The sequence below is a fragment of the Mus caroli genome, chromosome 11, assembly GCF_900094665.2.
Source record: "Mus caroli chromosome 11, CAROLI_EIJ_v1.1, whole genome shotgun sequence".
Taxonomy (NCBI): domain Eukaryota; kingdom Metazoa; phylum Chordata; class Mammalia; order Rodentia; family Muridae; genus Mus; species Mus caroli.
The window spans coordinates 64,206,807-64,223,668 of NC_034580.1; the positions used below are offsets into that span (position 1 = coordinate 64,206,807).

At 49.0% G+C, this 16,862-nt stretch overlaps 1 protein-coding gene across 1 annotated transcript in view; it reads right to left on the reverse strand.

Moving 5' to 3' along the window:
- Positions 1-16,862, reverse strand: part of Dnah2 (dynein axonemal heavy chain 2) — a 130,752-nt gene that overhangs the window by 55,919 nt on the left and 57,971 nt on the right. The window contains exons 25-41 of the mRNA XM_021176049.2: positions 14,184-14,345; positions 13,971-14,074; positions 10,845-11,001; positions 10,624-10,706; positions 10,335-10,515; positions 9,876-10,014; positions 6,125-6,342; positions 5,404-5,505; positions 4,717-4,842; positions 4,342-4,452; positions 3,860-4,048; positions 3,323-3,426; positions 3,036-3,225; positions 2,175-2,355; positions 929-1,056; positions 449-601; positions 82-207 (exon numbers count right to left, since the gene is read on the reverse strand). Coding sequence (XP_021031708.1) covers positions 82-207; positions 449-601; positions 929-1,056; positions 2,175-2,355; positions 3,036-3,225; positions 3,323-3,426; positions 3,860-4,048; positions 4,342-4,452; positions 4,717-4,842; positions 5,404-5,505; positions 6,125-6,342; positions 9,876-10,014; positions 10,335-10,515; positions 10,624-10,706; positions 10,845-11,001; positions 13,971-14,074; positions 14,184-14,345 — 2,454 coding nt within the window. The remainder of the gene's footprint in view (positions 1-81; positions 208-448; positions 602-928; positions 1,057-2,174; positions 2,356-3,035; positions 3,226-3,322; positions 3,427-3,859; positions 4,049-4,341; positions 4,453-4,716; positions 4,843-5,403; positions 5,506-6,124; positions 6,343-9,875; positions 10,015-10,334; positions 10,516-10,623; positions 10,707-10,844; positions 11,002-13,970; positions 14,075-14,183; positions 14,346-16,862) is intronic.

Here is a 16,862-nt window from a genome sequence, read left to right on the forward strand (position 1 = left end):
AAATAATAATAATAATAATAATAATAATAATAATAATAAATCTTAAAATAAATAAGTAAAAGGAGATGGGGGAGCAAGCACCTTGCCGTAGTCAATGACCGGGAGCTCGATGTTGGGGAAGAGGTCCTGCACAATAGCATTGAACAATGGGACATCCACTGACGTCAGCTTGGCGATGTTCATGTCTCTCATGGAGAGCAGCAGAACCTGTGGGGTTAAAGGGAGACATAAGGACGATGGATATGCCAGAGTTAGTCCTCAGCAACACAACAGGGGCAATCATGTGAGCCAGGGGGCAAAGCATGAGGTGGTGGGGAGGGCAGGGGTGGAGGCGTGCATGGAATATCCCTATCTGGAGAAGAAAAGCAAGGCTGGAAAATGTTCCTGAAGACATCATCAGACCAGCGACAAACGAGGCAAAGATCCAAGGGCCATGAATTTGGCCTACCTCTTCATCAGACAGATCCGGCTGTAGGCGACGCTTCTTGCCAGCATAGCGCAGCAGGGAGGTGAGGGCGCGCAGGCCGAAGTCATAGTGGTCCTGTCTGGAGAGCTGCTGCACAGCCAGGGAGTACAGTGTGTACACCTTCTTGGCCAGGATCTGGAAACCGTGCAGAGGAGACAACAGCTCACCTCCCACAACTCCCCTTTAGGGACACTTGCAGACACTAGACCCTAGGTCAGGGACTTGAAACATCTAGGAAGTGCTCTGAACAATTGTAGGAGATCTTGTGGGCTGTGCTATTATTGGTTAGTGGCTTCACGGAAGTCAGACACCCCACCACCCGCCTGTCCATCTATACTCCTCTGGCTTCAGATCCTACTAACAGAACTCTAAGCTCCCAGTAGGAGAAACAGATTGTGAGGCCTTCAGGGGCTCCTCTTTCCATGGAAAAACAATAAAATAAGGAACAGATTATCAGAATACCTTGCAGTTGCCAAAACCCTCCCCAAAGAGAATGATTTCCGCAATAAGCGTAGAATCAGGCACCACCATGGCAATTGGGCGGAACATGGACTTTAGGTTCTCTGGAAGCTCTGTGCGGCCGGCATAGCCTGGAGACAAAGCCGTCTGTTTAGAACCGCGTTTCCCTGTCCTCACTTACCCAACTTTTACCCTGCCCCTAACTTTCTCCCCAGCCCCAGCTCCAAGATGGAGTCCTTCCTCATCCCAGCCCTGGCTCCCTATTCATCCTGTCTTCTTCCTTCAGAGGTGCTCTCATTCTGTTTCGATGGCCCTGTTTTCAGCTGAAACCACAGAGCTGCTGAGTTCTATGTGGAGCCCACGTGAGCCCTGCAGAACTCACAGCTGGAGCTATGATGCTCCCCCCCTAAGGGTGTTCTCTCCTAGCCACTCCCCCCAAAGCTGTTCCTAATGGGCAGCTAGGAAACTGAAAACCCCATACATTAGGGAGACTCCCATATTCCAAAAGAGATAGAAGGCAGAGCAGGGAGCTAGCCCATTGGGAAACTTAGCCCAGCCTTAAAAGACTAGGCTTCCATAGCGACAAGTAGGTGTTTCTTGAGCCCTTGGGGAGGACAGGAAGTCTACTTCCTCTTCTCCTCCTGTCTTCTCTTCTGCTGTGGCTGTAATTTGGACTGAAGTGTCCCTTAAAGGCTTTGTTCCTCAAGCAGCAGGTCCAGAGGCGGAGCCTGCTGATAACGAGGGTCTGGACCTCATCAAAGGACATCTCACAGAAACTTTAGAAGGTGTGGCCTACTTGAAAGAAGTGAATCACTGGAGTAAACCCATGAACCAACAAGTCTCCCTCCTTTCTGTCTCTCTCTTTATCCTTCCTTCTCCCATCTATGCCTATCCCTCCCTCTCTCCCTCCCTCCTCCTTTCCCCTCCCTCCCTTCCTATCTCCCTCCCTCCGCCTCTTTTCTCCCTGGTCATCCTGAGCAGTCCTGTTCTCCCTGACAGCCTGCCTCGCCCTCGCCAACAGTTGTCCATGGCAGAGGTCATGGAACCAAAGATCCCCTTTCCTCCTCTAAGCTAAATACTCCTTGGGGATTTTGGCACATTAACAGACCACAGATGAACACAGTCATCTTTAGTCAAATACTTCTTAGATAAAGGCTTCGGCGCAGAGAGGGAAAAGGACACAATACTTATCCCAGACGCCTGGTTCTCCTGCCCCCTCGCCCCGTGTCACCGCGCTCCACCCACCTACCAGGATTCATGGTGATGAAGATCCCACAAGACCACACCAGATTTATTTCAAAGCCCTCGAAATAGAAACGTGTGAGGTTGGCGGTCAAGGCAGATAGGATGGACAGGATCTGCTGGGCCACCACGGACAACACCTCAATGTTGATGCGGTTAAACTCGTCAAAGCAGCCCCAGGCTCCACTCTGTGAAGCGGGAGAGAGAGGCAGAGTCACTACAGCAAGAGAGGTGTCCCAGGCCACTGGACCATAGCCCAACACACCCTTCCTGAAAATGCTTTAGTAGCAAATGTGGCATCCGAAATAGCGGGTGCGTGGGGGACCCGAGCGACAGCGTCATGACTTTTGGCCAGAGCTTTCCATCAGACAAGACAGCTAACAGGTTGGCTAGAGGTTGGAACTTGTGTGCACTGAGTAGTTCCTGTGTGCTGGGCAGTTTCTGCGCATGCTCTATTTAATCCTTACATGGTCAGAATTTGCGAACATGCAATGTGAGACTCGGGGAGCTAAAGGGGTTTCAGTGTTTCTTTCTGGTTGTAAGAACTGCCTGCAATGGGCTGGAGAGATGGCTCAGTGGTCAAGAGCACTGACTGCTCCTCTGAAGGTCCTGAGTTCAAGATCAAGCAACCACACGGTGGCTCACAACCATCCATAAGAGATCTGATGCCCTCTTCTGGGGTGTCTGACAACACTACAGTGTCTTCACTTACATATAATAAATAAATCTTTTAAAAGAGAGAGAGAGAACTGCCCGCGACAAGGCTGTTTTGCAAGGCACACAGGCACAAACTAGATTTGGGGTTTAGTTGATTTTCACGTACTAGAAGATGTGTAATGACTTTAGGATGGGGAGGCAGGGTACTGACCTGTGCCAGCCCTGAGTACATTCTTCCCATGGACTTATAGTCCAAGCCCTCGGAGCAGTTGACCACGATGACATATATACCCAGCGCCTTGCCCAGGTCTTTGACAGTTTCTGTCTTTCCAGTACCTGCTGGGCCTTTGGGGGAGCCCCCACGATGAAGGTGCAGTGCTGTGGTCAATGTCATGTAACATCTGAGAATTTAAGACATGACTCAGGTCAGATGATTGGAAGATTCTGTCATCTCTGCAGTTCCTACCCCGGAACACCGGCTCACCCCCCACAGCAGACCTGTCTGTCAGGGGAGTAATGACCAGCCGACCAGAGTTCCCCAAGTACTCATAACCATATTGGAATTGTGTGTTGGTCTGGCGGATTATACAGTCATCCACATCCTGGAAGAACAGAAAAGAATGAGACAGAAGCGGGGCTTCGGGGGAGGGGCTTCAGGGACCGTGGAAATGGCTACCAGCAGGGCTCAGAGACATCAGGAGGGTTGCAGGTGGATTAAGGGTTTTGGTTTAGAGCTACAGAGAAGGGTATGGTTTGGGGCCACAGAGAAAATGGGTTCCACACAGCATGTCTTCCCCCACCCCAATCCATGGAAATAGCTGCTTGGGATCTGAGTGGCCATCAAGTGGCACTTAGAAGAAGTATTGCCTAGAGTAACCACTGGCCACTCCTGAACTGGGATTGCACAGAGCTAAACCTTCAAGGAAGAAGCTCTGAAAGTCCAAGGGTCTGGGTTAGAAGATAGCACGCGTCCATGCATAGAAGTACGATGGGTCAGTCTGGGCCTAAGAGAGGAGAGAGTTGATCCGCGGCCACCTTCTCCCAGTAGAAGCGCAGCTGGCTGAGCCAGTCAAAGGAACTGACATCCATGAGGCCGCTCTTGTAGAGCTTTTCCAGCACGTCTCGGGCGTGAATTTCTATCGTCACCAGAGCCACAATCTTAAGTCTCATGATCTTGGTCAAGTTCCCCCTGATGGCCTCTGAATACTTATTTAGTATTGACACCTGTAGGACGGGGCAATCGGCAAGAACAGAAGCATCAATGTAGCCAAGGCTGGATGGCACCACGTCCCAGGCTGAGGTCACCTCCAACCGCATCCAGATCCCAAGAATTCCCATATCCACATCTACACAGGAGAGCCCAACTCTGCTTGCATGATGCATTCCTCCCTGCCCCACCCCCACTTTGGTCCCAGAGCACCCGTGTTCTGGCCCACTCATACCAGCTTGTCTCCAGTTGTGATTCTAGTCATCCCCTATCCACCCGTTCCAACGCCAGGCCTGTCTCAGCTCCCCACCTGCTTCTTCTTCATGACCTTGAGGATTTTCTTGTCTGATCGCTCTTTGGCTGTCATCAGGCACTTGGTGACATCAGCTGTCCACTGGATCTGACTAGCAGTGATCACCACCTGAGGCAGGTACACAAGCTGATTGGCAGACCTTACCTTTAGCTGTTCCAGCCTCTTCCAGCACCCGGCCCTACTGGGCCTGGGCGGGCCTGAAGGATGGCACATGCGCCTTGGGTCAGGAGCAGCAGTTCCAGCACTTGGGGTATGAGAGCCAGACCCAGGAGGAAGAGCAGGGAGCCTCTGTTTGGGAGCCTCTGGAGTCTGTCTTTCCACATGCTGCTCTGTTAGCTCCACTGTCCCCCCATTTGTGTGGCTCCAGCTCACCTGGCCAGCCCAGTCTTTCACCCATTTGTCTCTCTTGTTGAGGAACTTCTTGAGGGCCACTCGGCAGTTTCGAAGCAAATCCCGAAGTGTCATCCTCATGCCCCGCTCCACATCACCAAGCCACGACTAGGGAAAACAAAATAATCCTCCGTCTAAGGGTCCGAGGCTGAGGACTGAGGTTGCCCGGAGAGAAGGCACGGGGAGTGTGTGTGTATGTGGCGGGGGTGGGGGGTGAGGTGGAGTGTGTGGCGAGGGGGTGGGGCGGGGAAGGAGACTGCAGAGGGCTGAGGACCCAGGATGGAAAGTGCATCTGGACTAGAGCTGGCATGGCTCTCCAAAGGCTGTGGGGGCAGGAGGCAGAGTGTTAGAGCATCGGTTGGAACCTTTAAGTTTAGGGAGTGGTGACAGGACGACGACGTCAAGAACACGAGTGGCTGAGGAAACGGTAACTGCTAAGCTCATGCTGCTCCTGAAAATATTCTCCCCGGAAGTCCTTTCTTTTCTTTTCTTTTCTTTTCTTTTCTTTTCTTTTCTTTTCCTTTCCTTTTTCCTTTCTTTTCTTTGTTTTTGTTTTTGTTTGGTTTTTGGAGTCAGGGTTTCTCTGTGTAGCCCTGGCTGTCCTAAAACTGACTCTGTAGACCAGGCTGGTCAAGACAGTTTGATTCTAAGACCTTGGCCACCACTCACCTCCACTGGTCCTTCTAGAAGTACTGGGTGGAAGAAGTCAATGTATTCACCGTCACCTGAGAACATTCCCACTGCCTCCCACTTGCTGCTGGAGCCCCCGACCTGCAGAAAAGACAAGTTACCCGTGCCTAGCCTCACTCTCTGTAACCTTCTAGAAGAATTTAACACCCATCCCATCCCACCCCCACCCCTGAGACAGGGTTTTTCTGTGTAGTCCTGGCTGTCCTGGAACTCACTCTGTAGACCAGGCTGGCCTTGAACTCAGAAATCCACCTGCCTCTGCCTCTCAAGTGCTGTGATTAAAGGCATGCACCACCACCGCCCAGCTAACACCTCCCCCCCTTTTTAATTTAGTTATTTATTTTATGTATGTGAGTATACTGTCCCTCTCTTCAGATACACCAGAAGAGGGCGTCGTCAAATCTCATCATAGATGGTTATGAGCTACCCTGAGGTTGCTGGGATTTGAACTCAGGACCTCTGGAAGAGCAGTCAGTGCTCTTAACGGCTGACTCGAGCCCTTTAAAGGTCATTTCTTCTCTCCCCTCCTCTCAACATTGCCACTTCTGGAAAGCTGTATATGAAACTCTACAGTCATTAACAAATGTCACTGTCCTGCTGGCAGAGTATGGTCCCCTCCAGAGCCTTGAATACCATGACGTCACCATGATGTCACCATTCCTTCCCGGCCTGCCTTCCCGTCATGGCCACCTCTGCTGACCTTTTGAATTTTCAGCAGTTTGATGTTGTCAAAGCACTTTTTGAGGTGTGGCTGCACAGCCTCTGGGTTACGGGACTGGCCCAGGATCTCCAGCAGGTCATCATTGGACAGGAAGTAGAAGCGGGGGAATATGTGGCGCTTGGTCTCTAAGTACATGTCCAGGGACTTCTGAATGTCCTCCAGGATTGCGTTCATTTCTATCAGTGTCTCCAGGAGTCCTGGGAAGAAGGGCAGTGGGTGACATTTTTCCCACCTCCTTTCCTAGCTCTAAGGCTGAGGTACAGAGTGACATCGGGCTTCTGAAGGCAGAGAAATAGCCCCAGCTCTTCTGAGTAATTATCCTCACTCTTCCTTTAGTCATTATACATGATTACATGTACATTATTAATTATGCATCATATGGGTTGGCTCCACTTCTCACCAGTCTTTGGAACAATAGTCCCATTATACCTAAGAACTTGGAGCCTTACTGTTCAACTCAAGAGTTTCTGGAACTTGAAAATGACTCCACAGCTTACACAATCCAACAAGCCAAATTGTTAAAGGCATGGCACAGGCACACAATGACAGCAATTGTGACACAGCACAGAGGGCACTTGACCAGGAGGCAGAAGGCCACTGCTCTAATAGTCTTTAGCTCACTAACACTTTAATTAACATCATTGAATTTTGACACCCGCCCCCGCCCCTGAAATGGCAGTAGGATCCAACATAAAGCCAGGGTTCTTCAAGAGACTCCCAAACTGTGCACCCTATTGCTGTTACCCTTGGTCAACCACCAGAGGTAGAACCGTTACCCCCAGGCCCGGTGAGTCTCTATTGCTAAGGACATCATGGACTTCAGAAACAGGGCCCAGAGACCCCTGAGATGGAATTGACTTGAATGACCCCTGAGGACTAGCTTTAAGGTACCAGAAAGCATCACACAAGCTCCCCAAGGAGAGGGGTTAGCAATAGTCCTACCAGCTCTGAGTTGATGAACCACGTCAGTGACCAGCACAGCACAGGACCCTAAGGGTGCAGCACTGGCACACACACCTTGGAGGTAACCAGCAGCTCTCTAGTTGGACTGAAGACCCACTCAACAAGAGGGAAACCATGTCTGATACTGGAAACCTAGACACGTACTACTCATTGACAGTGAGGTTGTGGTTATTGGAGGAGAATCTACAACCACGAGCTTACTATATATTCCACCACAATCACTAACAACAGTCTATAAACCTTTGTTCTTACACTGTCACCCCTCATCAAAGGAAACTTCTCTTTGCAGCAGATGGAGACCAGTCCAGAAAAACACAGCCAGTTAGAATGCAGAGATGCGGAGCCCAGGCCCAATGGACACATTTACAAAACACTCTCTCCCCTGAGGCTCAGGGAACACTGCCAGAGAAGAGGCAGAAGGATGATAGAAGCCAGAGCACCCATGGAGTTTGCTGTGAGGTTGTATCTCCTAGTAAGAGCAGAAGCCACACCCATAAGGTCTCACCAGCATGACTCCCGGACACCAGTGAGCACACCAGTTTGAATGGAGAGAAACCCTTGAGGCTGCAGTCGCATACAAAGAATCCAGGAAACTGAGAAAAGCTGGCAGTGGAGACCAGGAAGAAAGCAACAATTGGTTGTCCAGGGCCAAGTGGTCATCCCTGAATACATACATGCAAGTAATATCATATGGACTGATCCGGTTATGATTAGGAAAACATATGTGTACACATGACTACACATGCAATAACAATCAGTGAAAACAGTGGTCATGAACCTGAAGGTAGGTGGGAGGACTGGGAGAGAGAAAAGGGAAGGGAGAAATGTTGTACTTAAATTACAATATAAAGAATAAAAAGAGGGGCTGGAGAGATGGCTCAGTGGTTAAGAGCACTGGCTGAGCCGGGCATGGTGGTGCACGCCTTTAATCCCAGCACTCGGGAGGCAGAAGCAGGCGGATTTCTGAGTTCGAGGCCAGCCTGGTCTACAAAGTGAGTTCCAGGACACTTAGGGCTATACAGAGAAACCCTGTCTCTAAACTCTAAAAACAAACAAACAAACAAACAAACAAACAGCGAGCACTGGCTGTTCTTCCAGAGGTCCTGAGTTCAATTCCCAGCAACCACATGGTGGCTCACAACCATCTGTAATGAGATCTGGTGCCCTCTTCTGGCCTATAGCATACATGCAGGCAGGACACTGTATATGTTATAAATAAATCTTTTTAAAAAAGAATAAAAAGGTAAAATAAAATAGATAAATAAGGTAAAAATGATAGCTGAAGGTACCCAAGATCAGCCACTGGCATCCACACTCCCTGGCATCCATATGCACACACCATATGTGTGTACTCCAAACACACAATACTACACAAACCCACACACCCATACAATTCACAGAATATGCAAAGCCTAAACTCAAGATTTTGTTCTTGAAGTAAACACACATCCCTTTGACTATCTTAGAGAGAAAGACAGAAAGACAGACACAGAAAGAAAGACAGAAAGACAGACACAGAAAGAAAGAAAGAAAGAAAGAAAGAAAGAAAGAAAGAAAGAAAGAAAGAGAGAGAAAGAGAGAGAGGAGAGAGAGAGAGGGAGGGAGGGAGGGAGGGAGAGAGAGAGGGAGAGAAAGAGAGAGAGAAAGAGAGAAAGAGAGAAAGAGAGAAAGAAAGAAAGAAAGAAAGAAAGAAAGAAAGAAAGAAAGAAAGAAAGAAAGAGGGAGGACTGGAGAGATGGCTCAGCGGTTAAGAGCTCTTCCGAAGGTCCAGATTTCAAATCTCAGCAACCACTTGGTGGCTCACAACCATCCGCAATGAGATCTGACACCCTCTTCTGGTGTACTTTAAGATTTAAAAAAAAAAAAAAAAAAAAAAAAAAAAAAAAAAGAAAGAAAGAAAGAAAGAAGGAAAAAGGAAAAGAAAGATCTACCACACAGGCCAATTTGAGATTTTGAGTGTGATGCATTCTATCTACAAGTCCCAGAAATCCTAGTTTCCTCCGGGTCTACATCCCTACCCATTAGGGGTTTCCCCATGTCTTCCCAGGTTCTGTCCTTTGGAAGACACACCAGTGACCATGAGTGTGACCCCAGCAGAACCCCCCCCCAGCGCCTTTAAGCATGTATAATGTCTGCAGGCTGTTGGACCCTCTGGGGGACCCCAGATGACCCCTAGATATCCCAGAAGGATTCGGAAACCTCAGAGGACACACTTCTTCTTTGTAGTCAGCAGTGGGATCGTTGTTTCCGTGGCTCTGTGAGTCACTCTGAGTACCTAAACCACTTCAGAGATCGCTGCCGCTGGGTCTCAGCCAGAGAAGACAAGCAGCTTTCAGTCAGGGCCCCTGAGAACAATCTAGCTCCCACCACCACCACCACCACCCTGTGCTGGAAGAGTCGCCACTACTTTGTGGCCATTAAAACAACTCCCATGGCAGATGAGGAAACTGGAGTATGGAGGGATCAAGCTGCCCGATGCACACGACCAATAAAGCCTGTGTTGGGTTTGGAACCCAGGGCTGACTCCGCAGCCCATGCTTTAGACCATTATGTGATATTCCCCTTAAGTATCGGTAAAAATAAAAATAATCAGTAATAACACTTATGACTAATACTAGCAAGTGTTACTAAGTAGTGGTGCTATTACTATTCACGGTCACAAGGGTATTAAGCATGATAGTGATGACATCATCACTTTTGGTGATGATGCATACGGGACCATGATCCTCAAATGCGTATAACCAGCGAAGGCCTGCAGAGCTCTTACCTGGGTAGTGGGTGCTCCGGAGAGCGTTATTGTCTTTGTTCATGCGGTCCATGATGGCTTTCCAGTTGTTGTTGACCTGGTCAAATAGGGCTGACTCATTGGGCAGCTGTTTCCGGATGTCCTCTCCAAGGAAGATATTCTGAGAGACCATCGAGTCGGCGTGAGAGGCTGTTTCTCACGCACCCTCCACCCTCCACTCCCTGCTCCCACACCAGAGATGTCAACTGCGTGGAAGAGTCAGACTGTTAGAAACCAATGACAAGGGCTGGAGAGATGGCTCAGCGGTTAAGAGCACTGACTGCTCTTCCAGAGGTCCTGAGTTCAATTCCCAGCAACTACACGGTGGCTCACAACCATCTGTGATGAGATCTGATGCCCTCTTCTGGCGCGTCTGATGACAGTGACTTAAGAAAGAGCTGGAGCAGGGGTAGGGAGAGCCCGGGGAAGACCACTTCTGACCTCTAGGTACATCCACTGTCTCTGCACAGTGAGGACCATCTCAATAACTTCCAGAATGAGAGAGAGGCAGCGCTCCCAATGGTCCACATCCTTCTCAAAGGCCTTCACGAATCGAGATGCCTTCATGGTTGACAGGGCCACCTGATTATCTTCCAGTGCCTGGAACACTTCCTCTGTTCCCCTGGGACACAGAGGCTCGGGGTCATCCACCATAACCGTTTTCAATGTCTCAGCCTCGCTCCCTCTTCAGCTCGGGTCCCACGGGCCGGCCTCAGGGAGCCCTCTCTACCTGAGCCGGTGATGGCCCTTGTCCTTGTAGGGTACTATGTCTAGCTGAGTCGAATCCCAGGTCTTGGCAATATTTTGTAATCCCTGTGAAGAGAAATTAGGGGACAGAATAACCAGGTATCTAGTCCACAAAGGTAAGGGGCTCTGGGGAGGGGCCCTCAAATGCGGCACGGCTGGAAGTCTGTGAACTCGGAGGTTGAGAAGGTGGGGATGTCCTCATACCACTTCTATGGCCAGCTCTTTGGTCGCAGAGGCCGAGATCTCCGCAATCTTCTCCACGTGCTGATCCATCCCTAGTTTCACAATCTGCTCCAAGGTGAAGCTCTCTGACTCCTGATCAAACTCCCGCTGGACTTCCTCTTTGACCTGGTCCCAGTGCCTGCGGCCCAGAACAGGAAGTCTCACCTGCAGGCCAGCTGCAGGCCCTGCTAGCAGGGTCATTATCAAGCCCTGGGGTGGTCAGTGTGACTCAGTCTCCTGCTTAGCATGTGTGAGGGGGCATTCCACACCCAGCACTGCTTTAAAAAAAAAATCACTCCTCTTGCTCCTTCACATTGGAAATTTATAATTCTGGTTATTTGTTAATTCATGATTCAACAGATCTTGCTAAATAGGCTCTAAGGTGTAATCTTAGGCACCATAGGGAATAAAGAAATTGATGTGTCAGTCTCCCGGAGTTAATTCTCTGGAGAGGGAGTTAAGGCAGGTGTGCATACAAGCAGTACATCAGAGCAGGCCTGGGACAGATCACGTGCTGGGCTGAGTGCTCCACCTGCAACCCTGTCATTCTCACAAGCACTCCATACAGCACAGTGCTATTATCCCATCCGTAGGTGAGGAGACTTAGGCTTAGAGGGCTTAAATAACTTATAAACTCAGGGGCCAGGCTAGACTTATACACACGATCGGAAGAAGAGTGGACAAATGTGCTTGTGACTTTGAAACAGGGAAAATTTTCTTAAACTAGGCTCAAAGGCAAAAACCATTTTGGCTACAACAATAACAAAAAAAAAGCTTTTTGTATGAAAAAAGAAAGAGGCTTAGCTATAATATATAACCTGGAGCAGGAGGAGACAGAGGGAGACATCGGGAAAGAGGCAGGGATACAGGACCCAGAAGACAGTGGTTGACTGCACACACGGGCCCCATGCTGACCATGGTACTGTGCACAACAGCCAAGGTGTAGATAGAATTGACTTAATTGTCTAACTATTGCATGGAAAAGAAAAGGAGGGAGGTGATGGGAAATCATTCAGTCTTCAAAAAAGAAGAAAGGTAAGATATGGGGGCTAGGCCTTTAAGCCCAGCAGAGGCAGGTAGATCAAGGCTAGCTTAGACAACAAAGCCAGTCCTATATCAGCCAAGGCTATGTAATAAGATCTTCTCTCAAAAAAGAAGAGGAAAATGGACAGGAGAGATGCCTCAGCAATTAAGAGCACTGCTCGTCCAGAGGACCTGAGTTCAATTCCCAGCAACCACATGGTGGCTCACAATCATCTGTAATGAGATCCGATGCCCTCTTCTGGTGTGTCTGAAGACAACGACAGTGTACTCATATAAATGAAAAAAAAAATCTTAAAAAAGAAAAAAAGGAGAGGGGGAGGAAGAAATGCGACCATGAAAGCAGGGAGGGGCATAGTAGTTCCAGGGGTTGTGGTGGACAGAGTTGGGAGAGCTGGGCAAAGGCTGAGGAGTTCCAGCTACACAGAAGGAGCAAAGGATAAACTTCAAGTGTTAGGAAGATCGCTCCCTAGGCAAAAGCAGTTCTGTGCATGCATGAAGTTCAGACCCCAGCATCCGTATGAAAGGCTGGTCATGACCAAGTGTGCCTGTAACTCCAGTACTAGGAGATCAGAAAGTAGGAAGCCTTCTCTCTCTCTCGCACGCACACACACACACACACACACACACACACTCGAGAGAGAGAGAGAGAGAGAGAGAGAGAGAGAGAGAGAGAGAGAGGAACATGTAGCCTTCAAAAGTAAATCTCAACTATTCTCACCACAAAGTTAAAAGGAGCAAGTGTGGGCTGGTGAGATGGCTCAGCAGGTAAGAGCACCCGACTGTTCTTCCAAAGGTCCAGAGTTCAAATCCCAGCAACCACATGGTGGTTCACAACCATCCGTAACGAGATCTGACTCCCTCTTCTGGAGTGTCTGAAGACAGCTACAGTGTACTTACATATAATAAATAAATAAATCTTAAAAAAAAAAAGATTTTAAAAGCAAGGAGGAGTAAAATTCGTTATTAAAAAAAAAAAAAAAAAAGGAGCAAGTGTGTGAGGTGATTTGTGTGCTGACCATCTACGTCAGGGTAGCTCTCCCACAGGGCACGCATCCTCAAAATAGCACTCTGTGCATTACAGATGCATGCCTTTCTGTCAACTAAAAACCAAATCTGAGCCAGTGAGACAGGTCAGTAGGTAAAGGCACTTGTTGCCCTGGGCCTGACCACAACCCCCTGCCGCCCCCACCCCCACAGCGCCCACGTAAAGGAGAGAGGACCAACTCCCACAAGGTATCCTCCGACCTCCACACTGGAGCTATGGCACACACATGCACACACACACACACACACACAAAGTAATAAATGAACATAATTTAAAAGTTTTAAATTGGGCTGGAGAGATGATGGCTCAGTGGTTAAGAGCACTGACTGATCTTCCAGAGGTCTTGAGTTCAATTCCCAGCAACCACATGGTGGCTCACAAGCACCTGTAATGGGATCCGATGCCCTCTTCTGGTGTGTCTGAAGAAAGCAGTGGTGTAATCATATACATAAAATAAATAAATCTTTTAAAAAAAATAAAATAAAAGTTTTAAATCAATTTGAGCAGGTGCTATGTGGATTAGGGGTATAGAGCTAGCATCCACGAGCCCCGGGTTCAGTCCTCAGAAGTGAAATAAAGTGGGGCGGAGGAAGATGCACACTGGATAAAGGTGCTCTCTGTGCAAGACTGAGGACCTGGGTTCCGATCCGCAGAATCCAAGGACAAGCTGGTCATGTCTGGCAACTGTCTTTGGTCCCAGCCCTTAGGAGGCAGGGACAGAAGATCCTTACGGCAGGGTAGGCTGGGTAAGTGGATTAGCTGGAATCGGGAAGCTCTGGGTTCAGATCCTGCCTCATTTAAATAAGAAGTGACCAAAAAGGACGTCCAATGTTAACTTCAGCACATGTGTATGAATACCCAGGTAAGCAAGCATAGACATGCTGCACACATGCTGCACACATGCTGCACACATGCAAAGGGGGGCGGGGATAAAAGAAATTACTTTACTTGGGGCAAATCGAAAGATCCAGGAGAATATACAGACTAGAGGGGGTACAGCTGGGCGGGGCGGGCCTCACCTCTCTCTGAGGGCTGGATTCCGCAGGTCTGAGATGAGGGGCATGGTCCTCTTGAACTGCTCTATTTTGGAGCGAGTCGTTTCAATGATTTCCCAGTTTCGGTCCTGAGTGAGAATGGGAGACATCAGAAGACCCGAACTGCCGCAGCACACCCACTCCCTGAGCTGCGGCAGGGCCATGCCCCCACCCTCCATCCTGTCCTGTCCCACTCACCTTATACTCTTTGGCTAGTCTCGTGAGGCGGCGGAACAGCCCATGAGCCATGGACTCCATGGCTTCCGTCTGCAGGGTCTGGAAGCAGCCCATCTTCCACTGGTTCCAGCTCTCCTCCCAGTCCCGGGTGATCTCCCACACTTGCTGGAGGGCATCGAGCTCCTGTGGGTAGGATGGGGGAGGGGGATGGACAGCCTCAGGCATGGCAGCCCCTGCCCTCCTTCTCCTCACAGCTCACGGGTTCCCTTGTTTGTCCATCACGGTTTCCCTCCTGCTCTCTTGCCTCTAGGGCCCATCAAAAGCTAAGCCTGCAAGGCGTTCCTCAACATTGAGTCTTAGGAAAATGCAAATTAAAACCTCAGTGTGATACCACTTCTCACCCACTATGGCTAGAACCAAAAAAAAAAAAAAAAAAAAAAAAAAAAAACTGTAAGAGAAAATATGCTTTGGCAAAGTTACCAAGGAAAAAATAGGACTCCTCGTGTTTGCTGGTGGGAATGTAGCATGGCATGGCTGCTGTGGGAAATGGCTTGGCTGTGCCTCAAAACCTCAGAGAGTTGCCATATGATCTGACAGTTTTATTGCTAGGCTCACACCCACGACCATTAGGAACCTGTGTCCAAACAAGCACACGCATTCACAGAAACACTGTTCCCTACAGTGCAAGGGCAGAAACAACCCACATCCCATCCCCTGTTGCGTAGACAACCGATGGAATATTAGGGAGCTGAGAAAAGGAGCGGAGTGACGAAACATGCTATGGCATCCATGGGTTGTGAGAACACCATGCGAGCTGGGCAGTGGTGGTGCACGCCTTTAATCCGGGGCTCCAGCACTCACGAGGCAGAGGCAGGCGGGTCTCTGTGAATTTGAGGCCAGCCTGGTGTACAGAACGAGTTCCAAGACAGTCAGGGCTACACAAAGAGAAACCTGTCTCGAAAAAACAAAACAAAACAAACAAAAAACCCACTACGGGAGCGAAAGAAAACAGAGATAAAACGCCACATGTCACTTGGTTCTATGGTAGGGAAACAACCAGGGCAGGCAAATCACACATGGACAATAGGTTAGTAATTGTCAGGGGGAAGGGGACAGAGGGTGTCTGCCCACAGAAACGTGATTCTCTTGTTTTGTTTGGGTTTAAATCACTTTTTAAGATTATCTTTTTTTTTTAAAGATTTTTTTTTCTGTTATGTGTTTTGCCTGCATGTATGTCTAGGCACCGTGTACATGTAGTGCTAGAGTCCAGAAGAGGGTGTCAGGTCCCCTGGAGTTACAGACTAAGTGAGCCTCCATATGGGTGTTGGGAATTGAACCCAAACCTTCTGGAAGAGCAATTGCAGCGGTCTGAATAAGAATGACCCTTGTGGGCTCATGGAGTCCGGAGACTTAGTCATGGAGGAGGGGGGGAATACTACTACTTAAGGAAGATTAGGAGGTGCTGGCAGGGACTGGGGTGCTGCTGTGATGGGCCTGACCATGCTTTTGTTTGGAGGACTGTGGAAGATTTTGGGACTTTAGAGAGAAAAGCAGTTAGATGCTTCAAGTGGGGCTTGGTGGGCCATCCTAACCAAAGTATGGAAGATAGGTACTGAGGGTGATGGGGAATGTGGGGGCCCAGAATCAAGGGGTTTCAGAGAAGAATATTAGTAAGTGGCCTCTAACTCGGTCTTGTGATATTTTGGCAAAGAATGCGTCTGCTCTCTGGTCTTCTCTGGGGGAAAAAAATCTGAAGAGTTTTGGATTAATCTGGTGCTGACAGAGATGTCAAGAGAGCCTAGAACTGGGTGCTGTTACTAGTGGCAACTCCTGTGCAGATCTATAATGAAAAGGAGCAAACCAAGCAAGAACAAAATACAAATGTACAGTTTAAGGAGAAACAGAATGCCAGGAAGTGTAAGAACGGTGACCTCAAGGCAAGACCCCGCCCAGCTAACCTCCAACATGTGGTAAGGAGTTACAGAGAAGCTTAAGCTCAGAAGGGAACCATTATCAGTAACAGAGAGCTGTGCAGATGTAAATAATAAGGGAGCCAGCCACTGGCTCTAGCAAGCAGCAGAACTTGGCAGCTTTGGCCACGTGGTTCTGGCTTTAGTATCAAGGATACAAGAAAGGGATTGTGAATCTCCTTCTGGGGCTAAAGAAAGCCACCAAGGCCAGGCACGTGTCAGGGCATCCCTGCATGGAGGCCCAGAGAAGGCACTGTGTGAAGCTGTGAAGGTGAAGCCTGGATTGTCTTGGAGATCCCAGGATGCAGGAGATGCCGGAGCCATAGGAAAGCCACTAACAGGGAGGGAAGCAGCCCAGGAGAGAGAAGTGAGCTGCAGCCAACAAAGCTGAAAGGAGTTAGAGATCTGAACAGCACTTTGACATCAGACATGGAGATGCAGAGATGGAGGTGGCCCTGCTGGCTTTCCGGCATGGCGTCCTTTGGTCCCATATTTCCTCACCATGCTCCCTTCCCTCCACTTAGAAATGGAAATGGAAATTCTATGCCACTGTATGTTGGAAGTGTGTGATCAACTTCTTCTTTTTTTTTAAAGATATATTTATTATTTATATGTAAGTAGACTGTAGCTGTCTTCAGACACACCAGAAGAGGGTGTCGAATCTCATTACAGATGGTTACGGATGGTTGTAAGCCACCATGTGGTTGCTGGGATTTGAACTCAGGACCTT